General features: G+C 47.6%; 1 protein-coding gene across 8 annotated transcripts in view; it reads right to left on the minus strand.

Moving 5' to 3' along the window:
- Nucleotides 1-8: 8 nt before the first annotated feature.
- Nucleotides 9-23,356, minus strand: part of Ppp6r2 (protein phosphatase 6 regulatory subunit 2) — a 92,256-nt gene continuing 68,908 nt past the window's right edge. For 3 of the 8 annotated variants that reach the window (XM_041672137.1, XM_041672135.1, XM_041672136.1), the window contains 14 exons: nt 14,602-14,817; nt 13,226-13,290; nt 11,212-11,327; nt 8,517-8,602; nt 7,992-8,072; nt 7,521-7,618; nt 7,281-7,338; nt 6,845-6,969; nt 6,413-6,576; nt 5,146-5,302; nt 4,964-5,052; nt 4,124-4,337; nt 961-1,188; nt 9-870 (listed from right to left, as the gene is read on the minus strand). In XM_041672137.1, the coding sequence (XP_041528071.1) occupies nt 822-870; nt 961-1,188; nt 4,124-4,337; nt 4,964-5,052; nt 5,146-5,302; nt 6,413-6,576; nt 6,845-6,969; nt 7,281-7,338; nt 7,521-7,618; nt 7,992-8,072; nt 8,517-8,602; nt 11,212-11,327; nt 13,226-13,290; nt 14,602-14,817 (1,746 nt within the window). In that variant the 3' untranslated portion in view covers nt 9-821. The remainder of the gene's footprint in view (nt 871-960; nt 1,189-4,123; nt 4,338-4,963; nt 5,053-5,145; nt 5,303-6,412; nt 6,577-6,844; nt 6,970-7,280; nt 7,339-7,520; nt 7,619-7,991; nt 8,073-8,516; nt 8,603-11,211; nt 11,328-13,225; nt 13,291-14,601; nt 14,818-23,356) is intronic. The other 5 variants (XM_041672143.1, XM_041672142.1, XM_041672138.1 and 2 more) reach the window with 5 other exon arrangements.

Here is a 23,356-nt window from a genome sequence, read left to right on the forward strand (position 1 = left end):
TATTGGGGGTTGGATGCCCTGTCAGAAGGTCAGAACATTTAAAAAAAAAAAAAGTCAACATAGACTTTGAGACTCTTCCTGGACAATCTGGGCCTGCCCTGTCTCAGCCTCCCAGTGCCCTGTTGTGTTCACTCTTACATGGCTGATGTTGGCTACTACCAGGCACCTCTAACCACCCATTCCAGTGTGCCAGTCCGCCCTGCTGATCACAGAGACAACCCCATCTGGTCCAGAGGGTCTTTTGTTTTTAAGGCAGTCAAAATTTGCAGCCTGATTCAGTGCCAGCTCCCAGGAACCCTGGGCAGCTAGAACTGGGGTTTGACCTTAGGTGGTCAAACTAGTGCCAGACCCCCATGCGTTTGTGGGGATCAGGTCTCTCCAACTCAGGCCTTTGTATCTGCCCTGAGCCAAGGGAGACCCTGTACTGTATAGCTGGGTACAAAGTGCAAAAAACGGCTTTTCCTCCATGCGTTCATTAAAAAATACAGGTAAAACCAGAGCCTGTAGATCCACACCCTTCCTGCCCATCTGATCGTGCTGGCACCTCAGGATCTTGTTCCCTTCCCAACTCCTGCAGGTGGAAGCTGCATGTCAGGGACTTCATTGCCATACCAAGGACCTGGGGGTGGCCAGGAGCACCCTGTCTTCCAGTAGGAACAAGGGCAGGCAGGAGAGATGTGAGTTGGGTCATCCAACTGGTTCCAACTGCCAGCTTTACCAAATGCAGCATTTATTTTAAATTAAAAAAAATTGCATCACCAGGTAGTTTTCTTGATAAAGGAAGCAGCCTGACCAGGGCGGGCCATAGCTGGTGGCAGCAGTTACACAGGACCATTTAAGGCAGCTCCTTCTGGCAGGGCATCTGTCTTCCTGCATAAATGGGGAAGGGCAGAGTTGGAAGCATGTGGGCTCTTGGGGTTCATCCAATCCCACCCTACCCTCTTTGGCCAACCTACTCACCTGTCCTTTGTCATTGTCTCCTGGGTGGCAACTATGGCTGGGGCTGCTGTGGTTACCGCCATGACCGGCCCTGGGGGCACTGCAATAGCCACTGAGGAAGAGACAACTACGGTGGCTGCGGGAGGACCTGCCTTGCTTGGTGCTGTAGTGGCCACAGCAGGAGTGATGGTCACTTCTGGAGATGCAGAGCAGGCAGGGGCTAACACGGTACTGTCCGTACACTCAGTCCTGTGTGGCAGATAGGCTTCAGTTATAGGTATCCCAACTTCATTGCTGCCTATGTCATATACCCAATGACTGGTAAAGTGGCTTGATCCAGCAAAGGGCATGGGAGCAGCACACACAGCTCCTTTCTGCCCCTTTCCTCTGGGGTGACTGAGAAGCTACAGCCAGGTGGCTCTGAGTCCCAAACAGTGGGACAAGGTACATGACTATGGTGACCTCAGTCCTCCCTACAAGCAGCACTCAAATCCTGACAATTGTGGAGCTTTGTTTACTGAAGTCCCCAATGTTTCTGCTTAAATTCAACTCCACCTTTACTCTATCGAAAGGCTCCCAGAGGGCTAGACATGGTGGTACATGACTTTAGCCCTGCACTTAGGAGGCACAGGCAAGCAGGTCACTGAGTTTGAGACCAGCCAGAGCTATAAAGTAAGACTTCTTTAGAAAGTGGGGGTAGCTGGGCGGTGGTGGCGCACACCTTTAATCCCAGCACTCGGGAGGCAGAGGCAGGCGGATCTCTGTGAGTTCGAGACCAGCCTGGTCTACAAGAGCTAGTTCCAGGACAGGAACCAAAAGCTACGGAGAAACCCTGTCTCGAAAAACAAAAAAACAAACAAAAAAAAGTGGGGGTAGAGTTGGGGGAGGGACTTATAGGCACTAAGGGTCTTCATACCCAAGGCCAGGCTAGTCTAGCCACAAGTAGCAGATGGATCCACTGGCCTGCAGAGCAAAGATCTCTAGTTCTTTCCCAGGCAGGGGTGCTCAGATGAGATGCAGGGCAAGGGAGGGGGAGGGAGCTCTCATAAAGGCCAAATAAAACCTGGCAGTGATGCAGTCATCTAACAAGAATGGCCTTGGAAAGGATTTTCTTTGCAGAATAACTGTCTTTTTCAGCAGGTTTAAAGTAGTTCCCTAAGAAGAATTCAGGAAAAGAGGGCTATGGTTTTACAAGTCTCCGTAATCCTAAACTTTTAAGTCAGGCTATTAGTTGGGTATGGTGATACACTTCTGTAATCTGCACTACAGAGATGGAGACAGGAAGGTTGTGAATTGGTGAGGCTGTTCTAGGCAACACAGCAAGACTGTCACAGCCTGTGTGTACTCTGAACCCAAGGAGCTCTAGACTAGGTTGTCCTCTTAGTTAATCTCGTCACACTTGACCGTGAGCCCCTCTCCAAGTCTTGGCTCTACTTTTCCGCAAAGCTTAGTATGGTGTTGGCTTTAGGGTTATGTCTTGCCTGGGGTTTTTAGAATATTGGGTCGGGGGCTCAATGAGCTTTGGACATACACAGCCAAGGGGCTGTGGGCACAGAATATGTGACTATGAACCCAACCCGGACAAAGTGGTTCTCAACCTGTGGGCCGTGACCCCTTTAGAATTATACTTTATAACAATAGCAAAATTATAGTTATGAAAACATTTTGTGGTGGTTGGGGTCACCACAACATGAGAAACTATACTGAAGGGTCACAGCAGTGGGAAGGTTGAGAACCACTGTTATACCAACCACGGATTCCAGCTGGTTGAGCTCCCAGCTTTTCTGAGGGAAACATTTAAGCCCCCAAATCAGAGGGCCCTCCAGAACCACACAGGGTGGTGGGCAGGGCCCTCTGTGCTTGTAGAGGAGGAGTAGGCAGGGCTGCTGAGATCTACAGCTTGAATGCATTATAGTGGACTTGTGCTAGGTAGGCAGTCTGGCTGGTGCCCAACTGTCAGGTACAAGCCAACCTTGGAAGAAGCATAGACAGGGACAAGACTGGAAAGTACATGGGTAATATTCAGAGCAGATACAAAATCCTTCCACATACGGAGCTAAGGTCAAGAGTCTTGTGAGATGGGTAACTTGCCTCCCGGTAGGGTTCAAAATGGGGACTTCCTCCACTGCACCCTGAACTTAGGGTGGAGGTCCTGCCTCAGGGCCTTTGTACAGCTGCAAGCCATTTCCAGTATCCTGGTCAATAGGCAGCTCCTATGCTCCCGTCACACTAGCCCATGAATGCCAGGAGGCACATCGGTTCATTGGTGGACCCCAGTGACTCAAGGGGCATTCCCTGGAGCCAACTCCTGGGACACCTTGGTCCTATCTTCTCATCTTAACCACTCAAAACGGGAAAAAAGGGGGGTGGGGTGGTCAGAGATTAAGAGCACTGGCGGCTCTTCCAGAGGACCTGAGTTTAATTCCCAACAACCACATGGTAGCTCACAGCCATCTGTAATGAGATCTGGTGCCCTCTTCTGGCCTACAGGCATCCATGCAGGCAGAATACTGTATACATAATAAATCTTTAAAAAACAAAAGCCCCTAGACTGGGTTTGCTGGAGAGGCTGGCCTCTTTGTAAGGAGGCTATGACAGTCTTTTCTTCAGACACTTCAAGGAAACTTTGGCTTGACACCTGCTTCTACCTCCCAGCCAGGGCTCAGACTACAACCCTAAGAAATGCTTTATCCTACTGTGTGAGTGTACAGGGCACCTGACTGGAGTCCACACATGCCCTACCACAAAGGACCAGCAGAGGAGGGCTGGCCAGCTCCAGAGTCATGAGCTTGCCATATAGAAAGTTAAGGGCTGCAGGCCTTTCCTCCACTGTCTGGAGCAACCCAGAGCCTGAAAACCAGTTTTTTTCTAACTGGCCTCTGTAGTGGAGGCTGTCCTTTCAAGTTTTTGGCAAGCTCTTGGGAATACAGGTTCTGTCTTCTATTATGAATCACTTAAAACAGAAAGCATGCACTATGTCCAGCCTTCCCCATAGTAAAGAGGCATTGTCTTTTCGAGAGATGGCTGCTTCACAGGATCATTAGCCGCTGGGGCAGCAGCAAGGGATTCCAGGTTGGCCGCCACTTGATCTCAGAGACCTGAGATCTGGCAACTGAGCCCGGCTCTTAGTAGTTATAGGAACAGAGTATAAGCCACACAGTATTCACTGGGCCCCAAGGCTAACCTGCCATTCCCTTCACACCTGCTGGCAGCAGCTTCCTCTGTCCTGGGTAGTGGGGGGGCTTTCCCACCATGACCTGTGCGCATGGCTTCCACAGCACCAGCTGCCTTCTCGTCATCTTCACTGTCAGATCCCCCAGAGGAGCTGCTGTCAGAGGCTACCAGTGGGGCCTTCCGGGTGACACACACATTCCAGGTACAAGGCGAGGTAGGACCAACTGCAAAAGAAGGAACCCTGCGATATTTGTGAGGGCAGAGGGGCCAGAGGGCACAGCTACCATGGCTTGAGGGATCCCAAATTTGCATGTACCAGGTGAAATATGAGAGGCAGAAATAAGTGTTACACGCGTGCATCTGCATGTTCACAGGAACCACACGAATTGCTGTGTACCCTCCATGTGTACCCTCCTCCACAAGATAGGGTATATGTGTGCTGTTCTCAGAGGTGGAAGGCACTTTAGGAGACTGCCATCACCCTCCCTCTCTAACCTGGTCTAGTTGCCAAGGAAGAAGGGGATGGAGGCCAAGGACTTTTTGATCAGGTTCCATATTGGCTTTCCAACAATGACTCATCTACATACTTGACAATATGCCTCAAGGATGCAGATCACACCAGGCTCTGAGGGCAGTCTAATGGCCATGTTGCCTTATCTTGTACCCCTAAAGCTAGAAGACCTCCATTTAGACATGACAATTCAAATCCCACAAGTATGTATGGACCCCAATACCACAAAGGCATGGTCACACCTGGGACCTTGACTACTTCCCACTTTCCCAAGGTGATCTGGCCAAGCATTGGGCCCCAGAACTAAACAAGGCAAGTGTCTGAGCTGCTGCTACTCACAGGCTTTCTCTGGGCCTGGACTCTGGCCACCCTCGGCATGGCTGTGGTCCATATCCACAGGAGAGCTGCACCGGGGCCCTGACTCAGAGCTACAAAAGAAGATAGGGACAAACTGAACCCATGGGGCAACATTGGTCCTGACACCCAACAGGCATAGCTCTATATACTGATGTGTTTGTTACCAGCAGAAAGGCTGGAAGTCGGTGAATTTGGCCCAGCCTTTCTCCTCTGGAGCTGAGGGACCAGCTGCCCATATACTAGAACCCACATCCCTCGCAGCTCCTGGGGCTGCAGACATCGGGTTCACTGGCTCATCAAAAACTGCTGTCCATGTAGTACCTGCCGGGGGAGAGACAAGAGTCAAGAACAGGCAGGGCTAGTATATGATAGACAAGGGAGAAGCAGCATCATATGGAGATGGGTAGAGGGATCAACAGCTCAGCAGGAAGACAAGATGCTCCCAGTTAAGAAACTCCAGAGGAGCCCTTTCTGAAGTGTCAGAGATGACAGGGCTCTCTAGCTGGTGCCTACTGGCCCTTTGCAGAGGGTAGTATGGCCTCAGACCCTGGGACACTTGGGTGTGAGGGCCTCCGGGGTCCTGATACATTATCCACTACAACAGAGCACATGTATAGGCATCAGTGCTTGCTGATGCCGTGCTTCACAGGTACCTGTGAGGTCCCATCTGGCCTCCAGGAAAGCTGATGGTACAAAGAAGGTACTGTCCCACCTGTCCCAACCAAGGTCACGTGCACTCTGCTCTCTCCTTAACCTTGGATTGGGTGAGGTGTTCTTGCCCTTGGCCTTGCAGCTTCTTGTCAGCCCCAGCTAAATTGCTGGAAATTCCAGCTGCTTCAGAAAGCTGGTTCTTGCCCGTGTCCTGAGTATCTCAGCACCCCAAAGCAGAAGCAATAAAAAGGATCTCTCTCTCTTTGATTTTTCAAGATAGGGTTTCTCTGTATCATCTTGGCTGTCCTGGAACTCACTCTGTAGACCAGTCTGGCCTCAAACTCACAAAGATCTGCCTGCCTCTGCCTCCTGAGTGCTGGAATTAAAGGCACACACCATCATCACCCAACAAGGGGTCTCTTAAGAGGTAGTACATGGGATAGGTTATGCTACTGAGTACATCCAAGGGGTGGCAAGCAATAGCATACAGATTACATAGGGGTATGCCTTTTTGCCTTCCCTAAAATGACAATAGATACCAGCTGTGCAAATGCAGATGCAGGTACCATAACAGAAGAGAGTAAGAACACTTTGCTCTTGATTCATTGTAGAGCAGAACCCCACCCATGATGATCAGACCTCCCAGAACATTTAATGAAACCATGTGTAAATGGGGAAGTAGGTCACTGACAGCTAGACACACAATGGCTCCAAAGGGAGCTCATAAGATATACAAGTCAAATCATGTCCCCAATACCCATGTCCCTTGCTGGATACTACCTTCTGAATCACTCTCTGAGCGAGGACCTTCTTTCTGTGTAGGAGATGAAGGAGTGGCCAATCCAGGAATATTCCTAGCTGCTGCTAAGCCAGCCTTCCTGTCCTGGCCTCCATGTTCCAGGGCATTCTTTGTGTAATTTTCTAAAACATGAGGGGCTCCAAACCTGGGCAGACACAAAGGTAGTAGATGCCTGGTGAGCCTTGGTTAGACACTGGAGAGCCCATGATAGCTCAGGAATTGGGTCCAGGGAAGGTTGGGCACAAGGTATACAGATAAGCACTGCTTGGCTCCCACCAGCTTCTGGTCTCTGCAAGAAGGGTCCCTGCCTCTCTGGGTGTCCAAGAACTTTAATAGAAGCTGGATGTCCAGTGCTTAATCTTGTGCTTGCTCCTCACTGGTGGAGACTTTGGGAGAATGAGTGAATCCCACACCTGGCTCTGGCCATCACCCGGGCAGTGCATCTAGTCTCCTCATCCTCCCAGATGTCTTCTTCCTCATCATCATCGAAGGGCTGGATTCGATCACTGCAGCAGGCTTCAAACAGAGCCGCACTAGGCTGTAAGATGGAATAAAGAGCTGGTTTCTAGAGAACCTGGGAAAGCCTGGGTTCCAAATAACTCCCAGAGGGGCTTAGCTCACAGAACAAGGCTGACAGACAGTATGGGAGGAGGAAGGGAGGAAGTTCTGGTCTCAGCTCCCATGGGGGGGGGATGCCTCCCAGTCCTGACAAACAAATAGACTGGCCAGGGCCCCCATGGTCCCATCCATCTGTGATAAGGACCAAGTTGCGGACATAGCCTGAGCTATCTGAGCAAGGGGAATAAAATGATGCTATGCCCTGTAACCCTGCAGGAGCCCATCACTTACACTGTCCTCATCAGCTTCAACGTTGAAGTTGATCTCTGCAATCCGGTCAAATGGGGCACTGCAAGAACAAGGTCCCTCAGTACCTCCTCTGGTCCAGTGGGCCTGGTTGCCCTCAGACAGTAGGTGGGACATTCACTACCTCCTCAGGGACAGTAGACCCCATTGCTGGCAAGATCACTGGGAACTTAGGGAAGAGAAATCACTAGCCTAGAGCCTAGCCTTCATGCTGTCTGCACTCACTTGATGTTGTCATCCTGGTCTGCAAATTCCTCATCATTGAAGCCAAACTGATCCACAAAGTTGGCTGTCATCTGCTGGATCTGGTACTCAGAGAAGGCCTGGGAGGAGAGGATGCTGTTACAGAGCAAGCTGAGCCCTGGAGGCTGCTCCTTGGAACTCAGAGCTCTAGTGCTCAGGAGCTCTGGCAAAGCAGGCAGTGAATTTTCCCGTAGGCTGAATATTCAGAGTGGTTGAGCAGTTGTGTACAGAAGAACACCTCCTTACTCAACTCTCAAGCTCAGTGTCCCCAGAAGTCTCACCAAAGTGATGTGACTTTGGGGGTGTCCCCCCAGGCCTCCCTCTCCCCCATATATGCTTGGGGATGAGTTACTTTTCTCTTTTTGCTATGCAATGTCATGGAAACTAAGCACTACCAAGGACACAGGCTCCAGAAGGGCCCGGCAGGGTGCAGAGTGCCGGCCATGCCCTCACCTGCTGAAGGGACAGCTCGTTAGGGAAAGTACCCTCAATGTCCTCGTCCTCACTTGAGGAGTGAAGGTGGTGAGTGCTCACCTAAAACACAGGCCAGATGGGGTGGGCACGTGAGCTAGCCAGACCCCACCCTGTCCAGTCCAGCCAGAGCCCCAGGCCCCACCCCCAGCACCCTCCCACACCACCAGCCCCCTGGTATTTGTGGGCCTGTGCAGCTTACTACAGAAATGCCAAGTGAGGTCAAAGCCCTAGGAAAGAAAGCCCAGTCTCCCTGACCCAGGTAATATCCTGGGCCCCAAGCATAAAGAGTCCTTCACAAATAAGCTCTAGCTGTGGGAGGGAGCAGATGAAGAGATCCTCAGGGAGCCAGCTCTGCTGTGACCCTGCAGGCCAAAGGCTGGGCTGCATGCCCAGTTCAGTGCTGCCTTGTGCTTTCCTCCCCACCTGTGCTGCAGAGTGGGGCACATGGGACTGTCAGTGGTCTTAGCTGCAGCTGTGCCGTGGAAGTAGCCCCAGCTTCCTCACCAGGTCCACAGTGTTCCTGCGGTTGGTCTCCATCAGTGTCTCTTCCACAAAGCTCTCCCAGCGCCCACGGCAATCTGCAGGGAGCCCTGCAAGGTAAGTGCTACCTCATAAGTCTTTGGGGTCTGTAGACAGAGGAGGGCACTCAGGAGCCCTATCAGGCAAACAGTGGCTGCAGATGGGAAGTAAACCTAATACAGTGAAGGAGAAGGCAGATGTCCTGCAGGGCCTGAGACTATAGCAACCCTGAGCGCAATGTTTTACAGAGGTTTCAGTGGCAGAAGAGTTCTGTTGCTTTATTTATTTATTTACCTGAGATTCATAAAAATAAATTTAGTATATTGACAATATATTTGTTTGTCTGGTTAGTTGGTTGCTTGCTTATTTTTTCAAGACAGGGTTTTTTCTCTGTGTAGTCCTGGCTATCTTGGAACTCAATCTGTAGACCAGGCTGGCCTTGAACTCAGAGATCTACCTGCCTTTACCTCCCTAGTGCTGAGATTAAAGGCGTGAATCACCACTGCCCAGTTTATTTTGTTTTTTTTTTTTTTGAGACAGGGTTTCATTATATAATTCTGGCTGCCCTAGAGATCTACCTGTCTCTGCCTCCCAAGTACTGGGATTAAAAGCATATGCCATCACACCTGGTGGCATGAAAGTTTTGAGTCTGCCTGCTGGTGTATGTTTACCTAAAGATCTAAGGAAGCAGCCTTCCTAGTAGCCCTGAATCAGTTACAGGTCTACAGCCTGTGCCTGATCTGGAAACAAGAACTTTCTGCTCACTCCTCACCTCCCTAAACTGTTCTGTCCTGGGCTCCAAGCCCCTTTGTTTTTCCCTTCTACTTAAAAGGGAGCCACTCCTGGCTTGCTCACTCTTCTGCCCTGCTGCTTCTCATCATGTGTGATGATGGACCAGCAAATTCAACTTCACCAGGGACTACTGAAGTATAACTAGGAAGAAGGTGGACAGGCAGGTGGCCTGAAATACCATAGAGAAAGAAATTCCTCTGGTCCTGGGTCATGGGGAGGACCACCTGGAGCTTTCTTACCTCATACTTGGAGGGGAGATACAGCACAAAGGGACCATGAGGCTGAACAAGGAGCTTGTCCCTCCTCAGCCACCATGTGCACAGCACCCATAGTTATCGCTAGTACAGTAAAAATATCTTTTCACCTTCCTAAGACAGCTCCCCACCAGCCAGCTCAGGGCCCTGATCAAGAATTAACTCAAGGAAGTCAGGACCGCGAGGGGTGCACCCACCCACTGAGACAGTGGAGCTGATCTATTGGGAGCTCACCAAGGCCAGCTGGACTGTGACTGAAAAAGCATGGGATAAAACCGGACTCTCTGATCATGGCGGACAAAGAGGGCTGATGAGAAGCCAAGGACAATGGCACTGGGTTTTGATCCTACTTCATGTTCTGGCTTCGTAGGAGCCTAGCCTTCCTAGACCTGGATGGAGTGGGGAGGACCTTGGACTTTCCACAGGGCAGGGAACCCTGACTGCTCTTCGGACTGGAGAGGGAGGGGGAGAGGAGTGGGAGGGAAATGGGAGGCTGGGAGGAGGCGGAAATTTTTTTTCAATAAAAAAAATAATAAAAGTGACAGAAAAAAAAAAGAATTAACTCAAGCCGGGCGGTGGTGGTGCAGCACTCAGAAGACAGAGACAGGCGGATCTTTGTGAGTTAGAGGCCAGTCTGGTCTACAAGAGCTGGTTCCAGGACAGGCTCCAAAGCTACAGAGAAACCCTGTCTCAATCCCCCCATCCCCTCAAAAAAAAAAAAAAAGAATCAAATCTGTGCACAAACTAGTTCCTAGACATCTCAGAGGCTCAGGCTGCAGAGGATCTGGTATACTCTATTCAGGAGGCTTGCCCGCAATCTCTCTTTCCCCCACCCAGTTCTCCCCTCACTCGTGCACTTACATCAAATAACAGAGCATATGGCATAAGGGTGAGAGTGTGGTCACAGAGCCAAACTGTGTTCAGGCCATGAAAGGGTTGAGAAGAAGTGCCCTGTTTGAGATTTATGCATGAGGGGGCACAGAGCAGTGACACCATGGCAGAGGGCAGGGGCTTTGTTGTTTTGATTGGGCCCAGAATGGTACTGCCCATCCTGTAGGGCTCAGGGTTCCAGTCTTGGTGCCCACAACCTGCTTCTAGGGGCAGGATATCACCTACACTGATGGCCTCCAGATATGCATACTAGGAAGGTCCTCCAAATTGCCTAAGTTAAAAACAAAAGCAGGAAGGCGGGCCAGGATCTCTAATGAAGGTACAGCTCTGAGCAGCTCATGAGCAAAAGAGAGCCTGGTGATTGGTTCTTTTTTTTTTTTTTTTAGCATTTTTTTTTTATTGAGAAAAGAAGAAAAAAAAACATAAACAAAAATCAAGTTTCCACCTCCTCCCAGCCTCCCATTTCCCTCCCCCTCCTCCCACCCTTCTCCCCCTCCCCACACTCCTCTCCCCCTCCCTCTCCCCTCTCCAGTCCCAGTCCACAGAGCAGTGGTGATTGGTTCTTGGCTTCTAAGTTCAGCACTGGAGCCATGAACTGTCCCTGACAGGCTGAATCCCTGTGCTCTACAATGCCTGCTCCATGAAGAGAACACTCGGCTTACACTGAGAAGATGACAAAGAAGGCGGCATGGTTATCACTGCTAGGGACAGAGGGCAGAAGGAGAGGAAAGCAGTGGGCTCACCTCGGATGACTTCACTGATGTGGGTCTGCACTGGGCCCTGCTCCAGGTTCTGTACAACTGCATTGGCGATCCTTGTGAGGTGACCCATATTCCCGCGTCTCATGCCACCTGCTGCCCTGAAAGTGAAATGAACTATCAAGGTGGTCACTCAGTCCAGCTCTGCCCAACTTCTTGCTGGGAGGGTCAAGTAATAGGATTTCTGAAGCTCACTTCCATTGTCACCTGTAGCCTAAGCATTTGGTTTCTTTGTGGCTGTCACTCCAGATTAACTTCAGGGGTATCTGACCAGTCAGTGCCTGAGCGACAGCCCCTCCTCTAGAATACTGTTGATTATTGAGCATCTGGTATGCATTAAGTTCAGCCCCACCTCCCCACCCATCAGACCAAGAAACAGTAACAAGACTGCTTACTTCATGGCCCATTTATGGACATCAAGATGGAGGCACAAAGATCACAGTGTTGGCCCAAGTTCCAGCAGTGGTGGTGGAAGAGGAACTGCGTCAGGACCGAAGGCAGTACAGCACTGTGCACATGGTTTCTAGGAGCTGGGACGGAGTAGGCCTCCACACCAAGTGAGCTGCTCTACTTGTGCGCCACACAGCTGTTCTCAGAGCCCTCTGGGTTTCCATGAGCTCTACCCAACACTGCCTAGAGCCCACCTGTCCTCAGCAAGACAATGAACGAATGAGGTGGCCACTGACTCTGAAAACCATTGTTTCTGAGTAGAGGGAAGGCTCAGACAGGAGCTGCAGAAAAGCTAAAGTGCATCACTGTGCGTGATTCTGACAAAGTATGATTTGAGTTTAGTAAGATCCAGACTGGTCACAGAGATGGCTCAGCAGTTAAAGAGTACTGGCTGCTCTTCCAGAGGACCCAGTTTGATTCCCACCACAAGGCAGCTCACAATCACCATCACTCTGGTTCTAGGGGATCCAATGCCATCATCTAGCCTCTGAGGGTACCAGGCGTTCGCCCAAAGTGCACAAACAGGAGGCAAAACCCTCACACATAAAATAATAATTTTAAAATAAAAAAGATAAGAATGTTTGCAGCCAGCACATGGGAAGCTGAGGTAGCAGTACTATAAGTTCCAGACAACCTGGGCTATAGCAAGACCCTGTTTCAAAAAAACAAAACAGTGACTAGTTGTGGTGGTATATGCCTTTAATCCCAGCCCTTGGGAGGCAATTAGCAGATGGATCTCTGAGCTGTAGGCTAGTTTGGTTATGTGGTGAATTCCAGGATAGCCAGAGCTATATAATGAGACCCAGGCACTGGAAAAAAAATTAGAGAAAAAAAAATCTTTTTTAAAAAATGAGATAATAAGTGCACAAAGGGGGGCTGGAGAGATGGCTCAGAGGTTAAGAGCATTGCCTGCTCTTCCAAAGGTCCTGGGTCCTGAGTTCAATTCCCAGCAACCACATGGTGGCTCACAACCATCTGTAATGGGGTCTGGTGCCCTCTTCTGGCCTGCAGGCGTACACACAGACAGAATATTGTATACATAATAAATAAATAAATATTAAAAAAAAACATTGTTTAAAAAAAGTGCACAAAGTCCAAGCAAGCCTGGGTGGTGGTGGCACACACCTTTAATTCCAGCACTCAGTGGCAGAAGCAGGCAGATCTCTGTGAGTTCAAGGTCAGCCTGGTCTACATAGACAGTTCCAGGACAGACGGGTACACAAGAGAAACCTGTCTTAAAAAAACTATACCAAAATGAAACAGAGTCCAAGCAAGATAGGTTGGGAAGGGTTACCTACCTATAGTGTGTGGCCCAGCCATTCATCACTCAACATGCGACTCTCCATGCCTCCCTGCATCCTCCTTCCTGAGCAGCCCTTATTGCTGTTTACCCAGGAGCAGGATCCCTTCCAGAACAGTCCCAGGCACATATCTAGGTTACACGCTGCTGATGCCTGACACGGAACCTGGAGTCTTGCAGTGTCCAACATCCCGGTGAGATGCATGTCTACATCCCTAACTGACCCAGGGGGTTCCTCAGGGTCCTTACTGTGTGTGGTCGTTGGCTTCCCAGGCTTCCAGGATCCTTTGTACCAGGCAGCACTTCTGGAACAGCTGTGAGAGCAGAGCGGCAAGCAGTGTGAGTGGGAACCCAAGGTTCACACTGCTTCCTAGGTGCTGTAGGTAGTGAGCAGGCAAATCAGCACTGAAGACCCTGTGGCCATGACATCACTGATGCTCAAGGGCTCCAAGTCTCATGCTATTGAATGCCCTGAGAATGAAGACCAGTAAATATAGTAAAGGACAGTCTATGCTCCTCCATCACGCTAGAATGTCTTCTGCCTCCCCTCCTGTGGGCCTCCGTCTACACCTCTGGCCACTCTCCCATCAGCTCTCTGGGGTCCTTAGCATTTTCTTTTCCCATACACAGGCAGTTTTCTTGTATATGTGATGTGTTATAGATCCCAACTCACACCTTCTCTGTCACTATCTGGGGGTCCCTGTTGGTCTATATGCCCCCCCCCATGAATAGTACTCTCGGTTCCCCAGAAGCTCTTGCTGTTGCAGGCACCTGTCTCATGGCTGTTTATTCACTAGACCATGAACTGTGGACCACACTGAATACATCTTACCCAGTATTAGCTCCTGCTAGGTTTGTTTGCACACGGGTTGCCAGGATACCTCCCCAAGCAAGTAGCACTGAGATCTTCTAAGCCCAATCAAACACTGTTGTCTATGAGGCCTCTGAACAGAGACCCAGGAACCCTGTCCCAAACTTCTGCCCTCCTGTCAGCCCTGTAGCATGGTCCAGAATGTTCTGTACCACTGTAAAAGTGGGTAGCAGTCACGGTGGGTCTCAGCTCAGGTACAGCTTATGATCCCAAGCTATTTTCTCCCTTTCTTCCCTGGAAAACATCCATTAGGGCTGCTCTCTACCAGGGATGATATTAAGTGCTGATATCAAAAACAGGTTGAGCTGCAGACTCTTAACCCTAGGGTGACCAACCCACTGTATGGTTATCCTATGGAGAATAAGGGAAGTCACAGAGAAAGCTGGTGCACCTGGCTCTAGAAGGTTCATAGTTCCAGAAAACTCTCTCCTGAGAATTCAACACTTGTGTTTAGTTATAAAGGTGGACTGAAAAGAGCAGCAGGCTGCTTGTGAGCACAGTAGGGAGAGCATGTCCAGATAGCTGCCTTCCTAGAGCCAATACCCACAACCACAAGATCATCTTTGCAAATGCTGGCTGGCCTTCTATGTCACCAACTATGATCCTGCCAAACCTGAACGTTTCTTCACAATGTTGTGTTCCTGTGAGTAGCCCCTCTGACCCATGAGGGTTAGGAGGTAACACGCCAGAGCCTGGGAAGTGCTGGCCTGGGTCTGCTTCAGCTGGCAGTGATGAACAAGGGCACGGGACTTACATGGGTGACCATCGTGTTCTCAGGAAGGCTGGTGATGGATTGGGGGGTCTCTGGCTTCCCAGTTCCATCTCCACTCCCCTGAAGAGGCTCCACCTTGCCGTTCGATCCACTAGCTTCTGCCTGCTCCTCCCGGGCAGCATGGGAAAGAATAGCGGCTATGCATAGTTCCACTTGGAAGTGTAAAAAGTTATTCCAGGTGTACTTAAAAAACAAGTCCTGAGCAAACAAAGGACAGAAAAAGGTCTTTAGATGGGTCTTCTCCAACAGCTGAACTACAGGGTGAATGGGAGTCAGTCTCAAAACTTCATCTACTGATCTCACAAGTATGCAGCTGTTGGTGTGCTTGGGCCTCCCTGAGGCCCACTTCTCACTAAGGAAGTTCTGTGAGGATCTGCCCTGCCCACAGCCCTCTTGCTTGTTACTTTGTGTACATCTCATTGACTCAGACCTTACCCAAATAACTGTCTTCTACTTTCTGTTTCTTTGTTCCTTATATTAGAAACTTAAGTAATTTGGAGTATTTTTTCTTTTATGGTGTCTTTAAAGGGCTATGTATTTTCCTATAAAGTCTACTTTATATATTTTATTACACACTATTTTTGAATTATTATTTAACTCCAAGAATTTAAAATTTCCCTTCACTATTTTGTCTCTCACCAGTGTGTAACAAGAGTGTGCTAAACTTGGACTCCATCAGGATGAGTGGGATACATCTTCCTCACGAACATGAGACTGGAGTGTGCCAGGCATCCTGGAAGGAGTGGGTGCTGAGGCCAAGCCTAGACAAGGAGACCCAGACATCCCATCTCCAGAGAGCCTTTTCCAGCTCCAGTTCTTCTCCACTACTGCCATCTCACACTGGCCAGGGTCACAGCAGCCCACGGCCCCAGACCCAGCTGAACAAACAGGTGTGTACTAGGTAGAGGGATGGGATATAATTTTGGATACCCCCTTTATAAAAAAGATTACATCAAGCAGAGAAGTCATATGTCTGACATACTTCTTCAAAAGATACACATTCCTTTTTTTGCTTGTGTGGTACACACCTTTAATCCTAGTACTTGGGAGGCAAAGTCAGGCAGATCTGCATGTGTTTGAGGGCAGCCTGGTCTACATAGCAAGTTCCAACATCTAAGGCTACATAGTGAGATCATCAAAGATAAAAAAAGAAACAAATAACCCCAAACCTTAGCTTTACATTTTTTGGCTATGTGACCTTAAGCTATGCAGCAGACTATGCTACCTAGATCACTTTTCAACAACGAAAAGTGAGAACACATGACCTAAATGGTGAATGTTACCAAACATTTAATTAAAATTTTTTATTTTTATTTCACATGCACTCATGTTTTGCCTGCATGTATGTCTGTGTGAAAGTGTCAGATTCCCTGAATCAGGAGCTACCGGCAATTATGAGCTGCCATGTGGGTGCTGGGAATTGAATCTGGGTCTTCTGGAAGAACAGCCAGTGTTCTTAACTGCTAAGCCATCTCTCCAGACCCTTAAAAAAATTTTTATGTACATAGATATTTTGTCTGCATGTTGTCTATGTACCATGTGTTCCTGATGCTTGTGAAGGCCAGAAGGTGGTGTCAGATCTCCTAGAACTGGAGTTATAGATGGTTGTTAGCCACTGTGTGGGTGCTAGAAACCAAACCTGTGTCCCCTGCAAAAGTAGCAAGTGTTCTTAACTGCTGAGCTATCTCTCAGCCCTTCTACCAAACACTTAAAGAAGAACCAACACATATCCTTCTCAAACTCCTCCAAAGTGGAAAAGGCAGGGGTATTGTGTGACTTGTCCCATGAGGCCAGCATGGATCTGATACTAAAACAACACAAGGATATAGTATGTATATGCCTTATACATATCGATGCAAAATACTAACAAAATGAATCCAGCAGTGGTGGATTATTAAAATAATCATTCATGACGGGCAGTGGTGGCACACGCCTTTAATCCCAGCACTCGGGAGGCAGAGGCGGATCTTTGTGAGTTCGAGGCCAGCCTGGTCTACAGAGCAAGTTCCAGGACAGGCTCCAAAGCTACAGAGAAACCCCATCTCAAAAAACCAACCAGCCAAACAAACAAAAGAAGAATAAAACCCTTGAGAATAAACTAAAACTAAAGAGTCAGAAAACAGTGAAGCCAAAACTACAAAACAGGCTAGGCAGTGGTGGTGCAACTTTAGTTGTCTTTAGTCCAGCAACTCCAGAGGCAGAGGCAGGTGGATCTCTGTGAGTTTGAGGCCACTCTGATCTACAGAGTGAATTCCAGGGTTACACAGTGAAACCCTGCCTTGAAAAACCAAATAAGAAGCCGGGCGGTGGTGGCGCACGCCTTTAATCCCAGCACTCGGGAGGCAGAGGCAGGCGGATCTCTGTGAGTTCGAGACCAGCCTGGTCTACAAGAGCTAGTTCCAGGACAGGCTCCAAAGCTACAGAGAAACCCTGTCTCGAAAAACCAAAAAAAAAAAAAAAAAAAGAAAAGAAAAACCAAATAAGAAAAAAGAAGAGAGGAGAGGGGAGGGGAGGGGAGGGGAGGGGAGGAGAGGGGAGAAGAGAAGAGAAGAGAAGAGAAGAGAAGAGAAGAGAAGAGAAAGAAGCATCAGAAATTCACTAGGGATGATCTGAGAATTCAATCCCTGGGACCTATGTGATAGGAGAGAACTACTCCTACAAGCTGTACTCTGACCATGACATGCACATGGTGGCATCTGGGACCACACACATGGGCGTGCATGCACACACATACCCACACACAGATAAATAAATCAATATAATACAAAATATGATAAAAGAACTCAAAAGACCAGATTTATACATTTATTACTTATGTCTCTAGGAGTTGAACACAGAGCTTTATTGGATTTTGTTTTCTTTGTTTCATTTTATTTTACTTTAAAAAAAAAAAACAAAACAAAACCATGAGGGGCCCTGTCTCGAAAATAAAAAAAAAAAAAAAAAAAACCATGAGGGGGCTGGAGAGACGGCTCAGCGGTTAAGAGCACTGGCTGTTCTTCCAGAGGACCCAGGTTCAATTCCCAGCACCCACATGACAGTTAACAACTGTCTGTAATTCCAGTTTCTGGGGCTCTGATATCTTCACACCAATCCACATAAAATAAAGTTAAATAAATTATTTAAAAAAACATGAATAGGTATTTTGTTTACATATATGACCTTGAAGCCAGACAGGGCATAAGATTTCCTGGGCCTGGAGTTATTATGAATAGTTGTAAGCTGCTATATGGGGCTGAGAATTGAACTTGAGTCCTCTGGAAGAGCAGTCAGTACTCTAAAACCTGAGCCATCTCTCTAGTGCAAATAGGGCTTTGTATATTACATAAGTGCTCTGCCACTGAGCCATATATCCCTTGTCTCCCCCAAAATCTACCGAAACAAATGGAAAAAACACCAATATTCTCTTAATTAATATTACATTACACGATAAAAAATAGAGGAAAGAAAACACAAACATCTATACAAACACAATCTTAACAAAACATGATAGAAACACTCATGTCAACTATAATCCTCATTTCTGCAACTGGTCACATGGCCTTAGCTGGTGTTTGTAACCACCTTCCTCTACTACTCATTCCACATTTCCTCCACCATCAGCAAGAACCTCAGCAAGTCTTGACTCTGAAGGGTCTGTACCCTTTGTCATCCTGCCTGGATTAGATTGTTGTAGTCTCCCACTGGCTTTAATCACAGGACATGGTAGCACTAAGAGATACCCTAAAGGGTGTTTATACGCCATAATCTTTCCTTACCTCCATTGTGGATGAGTAGTTCAATTTCCCTTTGGTAATCTGGATCAATTACCCCTCATAACACCATTATTCCTTCCTTAGCCTGTTGGCTCAAGGACATTAGAAGCCAAAGTGACCAGGAGAAGTCTGAGCTTCCAGTTTAATGCAATGTTTGTTGCAGCTCCTAGCAGGAACACTCCCAATTCTGGAATTAAAACTTCCAGCTCAGCAGAATTTAAAGATGCAGAAACAGGAAGCCAACAACCTTTCTAAAGTATCACTGGCAGTGATAATGAGTTGAACTATTCTTTTTCCACCCCTTGATTCCTGGACCCATCGATCCTTGCTAATGGAAGAAATCATGCCATATATTGGACACTAATTCCAAGCATATACCATTTTCTGAAAAACCCTGTCCCAGACCTCCAGGCTGCTGCCACCTGGTGCTGTAACTTGGTCTTCAAATGGTCATTTTGTCTTTTTGCCAAGCCAGCTGCTTCAGAACAGTGGGAACATGGTAAGACCAGTGGATTCCATGATCATGGGCTCACTGTTACACTTCTCTGGCTGTGAAGTGAGTTCCTTGGTCAGAAGTCATACTATGTGGAGTTCTATGATGGCAGATAAGGCATTCTGTAAGTTCATGGATGACAGTTTCAGCAGAGGCATTACATGCAGGAAAGGCATAACCAGAATAAGTATCTATTCTAGTAAGGACAAAGTGTTGTATTTTCCAGAGGAATTTGTCCAACTAGTCAACCTGCCACCAGGTCACTGGCAGGACACCCCAGGGAATGGTGCCCTATCTGGGGCTCAGTGTTAGTCTCTACTATTGGCAGATTTGGCACTCAGCAGCAGCTGTAGCCAAGTCATCCCTGGGCAGTGACAGTCCATGTTGTCAAGCCCATGCATAACCTCCGTCTCTGCCACCATGGCCACTTTGTTCATGGTACACTGGGCAATGACTGGAAGGCTGGGGAAAAGGGATGACAGAACAAGTCATCCTATCTACTTGATTACTCCTCCTCAGCTGAAGTCACCTTCTGATGAACATTTACTATCTTCACATCCTTTGCCCATTTGGTAAGGTCTATCCACATACTTCTTCCCCAAATATCTTTCTTGCCAATTTTCTAATCATGCTCTTTTCAAGTTCCTGACCATCCAGCTAATAATCCATTGGCTACAGCCATGAATCAGTGACTGAGTATCTGGCCATGTCTCCTTCCAGTCAATATGTATGACCATGTGTGCTGCCCGCAGTTCTGCCCCCGAGAAGATTTCCCTTCACCAGTGTCTTTCAGTGTTGTCTCAGACAGGGGTTATAATGCTGTAGCTGTGCACTTCTGGGCGGTGCCTGCATAATGAACAGAACCATAAGTGAACCCGGTCCTAGTCTTTTCTCCCTCAGTCAACCAGTCACATGGCACAACCATGAGGCTATAGGTACATGCCTGGCAGCAGATGGCATTGTAATAGGAATAGAAACCGTAAGCATTTGGGCAACTTCTTCATGTAAATTGCTTGTGCCTTCAGGACCTGCTTGGGTCTGATAAAATATACACCACTTCCATCTGATAACAGATTGCTGTTGTGCACCCAGCTCATGATGGACAGCTCAGGTCACATGGTAACTTGGTGGCCCACTGACAAATTTTCAGTTTCCACTTTGGTCTAGTAGCAAGCTGAGAGCTGTCTCTCAAAGGGAGAATAGTTGTCTGCAGATGATGGTAGAGCCTTGCTCCAAAAATTCCAAAAGTCTCTTCTGTGATTCACCTTTAGGGGCCTGCCAAAGGCTCCAGACAGCCACCCTATCTGCTACTGACACCTTAAATACCCTCCGGTCTACTTGATCAAATGTTCAAGTGGTAGAGCAGCCTGCACAGAGGTCTGGACCTGTTGAAAAGCTTTCTTCTGTTTCCAGGCTCCCTCCACAAAGCTAGCAGCTTTCTGAGTCACTTGGTATGTGGGCCAGAGTAACACCCAAGTTGGGAATGTGCTCTCTCCAGAATCTAAATAGGCCACTAACAGTTGTACTTCTTGCTGATGGGAGGGGCCAGCTGTAATAACTTATCCTTCACCTTAAAAGGGATATTTCTGCATGCCCCTAATCACCACTGGATTCCTAAGGGTTTCACTGAGGTAGAAGGCCCTTGAATTTTGGCTGGATTTATTTCCCATTCTCTGATCCACATGTGTGTTACCAACAAGTCCAAAGTGGCTGCTCACTTGGTCCAATCTGCATATTGTCACTAACACAGTGAACCAATGTATGTTTTGTGGAAGAGACAATCAAAATCCCTTAAAAATAAGCTGTAACTCAGGGCTGAAGAGTTAATAAATCCTTGAGGTGAAATTGTAAAGGTATACTGCTGGCCTTGCTAACTGAAAGCAAATTGCTTCTGGTGGTCCTTATGGATAGATACACAGATACAGACAGCTATGAACTGCCATGTGGTTGCTGGGAATTGAACCTAGGTCCTCTGGAAGAGCAGCCAGTGCTCTTAACTGTTGAGACATCTCTTCAGCCCCACAATCAAGCATTTATAATTAATATTGAGTCTCCATGTTGGTTATTTGGGAACTGGCGGGAGGGAAAGAAAAGTCCGCCTATAGTTCTGGGTCTTCAAATTGGTTCAAGCCTGGAAATTAGTTCTCAAACTGAGATTCCTTTTTGCCACTATACAATGGAGCCTTCTTTCATTTGGTTAAGAATTTTTCCACAGATTTTATCTAGATCAAACAAAACTGCAGTAGACTTCTTATCTGTTTTGTGCCTGGAGACACCATGATTGATCACCCAGCACCAGTATGAGTGACATCATCATAAAGATCACTTTGTCCATTATGGGTTAGACCATTATGGACATTGCTTTGTCTGTGCTACCCATTAGCCTCCCAAATACTGGGACGGTAGGCATACACACCATACCTAACTCTCATCTTAACTGTTTTTATATGTACAATTTAGTGTAAGGACTTTGCAACTATCTATCTCCAGCACTTTCTCCCCATCCCAAACGGAACTATACCAATACTAACTCCCCAGACCCATAGCAACTTCCATTCTTTCTGTCTTTGAATTTGACTATTCTAGGATATTATGTATAAGTGGAACCATAGATTGCTTTTGTTGTGACTGGCATATTTCACTAAGCACAGTAGCCTCAAGGTTCATTTCCTTTGCAGCATGTGTCAAGACTTCCTTTCTTTTTAAGGCTGAAGCATTTATAATCATATGTATATATTTTGTTTAATCACTCATCTACCAGCAGATGCTAGGACTATTTATATTTTTTGCTGTATGTAGTGAATAGTCTGCTGTGACTTTGAGAGATATCTGTTTAAGGTCTTTAGATGCATACCTAGGAGTGCATATACAATATCTCATGGCAGTTCTACAGCTAACATTTTGAGGAACCACCAAATTTTTGCTTTGCAGACCCACTAAGAGTGTACAGTATTCGTGCTTTCCAATTTCTCTGCTTAATGATTTCCTTAAAGTAGGGTAAAACTGCTTATTATCAAAACTTAAAAACCACAGTTTGATTCCTAGGACTCACATGGCAGAAGAGAAACCTATTCTTGCAAGTTGTCCTGACTTCCACATGCACACCATGGCATTTGTAAGTGCACATGCAAACACATACACACACACACACACACACACACACACACACACACACCATAAATACAAGATTAATGTGAAGGGAAAAAGCCAGGCATAGAGGCACATGCCTTTAATCCCAGCACCCAGGAGGCAGAAGCCCCCTATCTGCCCCCCAAAAACTATGATTGGGTATATAGTTCAATGGTAGAGTGCTTGTCCAACATACGCAAGTCCCTGGATTGAGTTCCTAGAATTGTGAGTGGATGAATGAATGAGTGAGTATAAATATCTATAGGGTAGATCAATGATGGAGTACTCACTTGGGTTCTAGTCCAAGGACCAGAGACACAAACAGTAAGTAAGCAAGGGCTGGGAAATGGCTGGGTCAGTGAAGTACTTGCCATACAAGCACCAGAGACCGGAGTTCAATCCCCAGTGTCTATGTACAAGTCATGCTCAACAGCACACATTTGTAATCTTGGCACTCAGGAGATGAAGATGACAATCCCCTTGCTAGTCAGCAAGTTCCAGATTCAGTAAGAGACTCTGTCTCAAAAAGTAACGTGGAGCCAGGTGTGGTAGCACACACCTGTAATCCCAGCACTTGGAAGGCAGAGGCAGAAGAATCTCTATGAGTCCAGGGCCAGCCTGGTGTACTTAATGAGTTCCAGGCCATCCAGAGCTACATAATGAAACCCTGTCTTAAAAACAAGCAAGCAGGGTCGGGGGGTGGGGGGTGGGGTGGTGGTGGTAAAAATTAAGATAGATTTGTTTTAGAAAGAAAAGGAAAATGAGTCTTTTATTAACATACTTCTGATACAAGCTGGCATCTATCTTAGCAGTTCTAAGTAACTTTTGGTGGTGGTGGTGAGAGAGAGAGAGAGAGAGAGAGAGAGAGAGAGACAGACTCATGTAGACCACTATCTCCAGAGTCTATTTGACACTGAGAGAGAGAGAGAGAGAGAGAGAGAGAGAGACTCATGTAGACCACTATCTCCAGAGTCTATTTGACACTGAGAGAGAGAGAGAGAGAGAGAGAGAGAGAGAGAGAGAGAGAGTCTCATGTAGACCACTATCTCCAGAGTCTATTTGACACTGAGAGAGAGAGAGAGAGAGAGAGAGAGAGAGAGAGAGTCTCATGTAGACCACTATCTCCAGAGTCTATTTGACACTGAGAGAGAGAGAGAGAGAGAGAGAGAGAGAGAGAGAGAGTCTCATGTAGACCACTATCTCCAGAGTCTATTTGACACCATACTTAGCAGTGCCATTATTTGAAGGCACTTCCTGCTTTCTGGGAGTATAGGCTGTAGACATGCCAGCAGGGCCTGTGCATGTCAACAGTACCCAACAGGGCATCCCAATGTCTTCCTGCTCAAGGAAACAGCCACCA

The sequence above is a fragment of the Microtus oregoni genome, unplaced genomic scaffold (assembly GCF_018167655.1).
Source record: "Microtus oregoni isolate MIOR12 unplaced genomic scaffold, Mior012 000022F_ref0000154, whole genome shotgun sequence".
In the NCBI taxonomy this organism is placed as follows: domain Eukaryota; kingdom Metazoa; phylum Chordata; class Mammalia; order Rodentia; family Cricetidae; genus Microtus; species Microtus oregoni.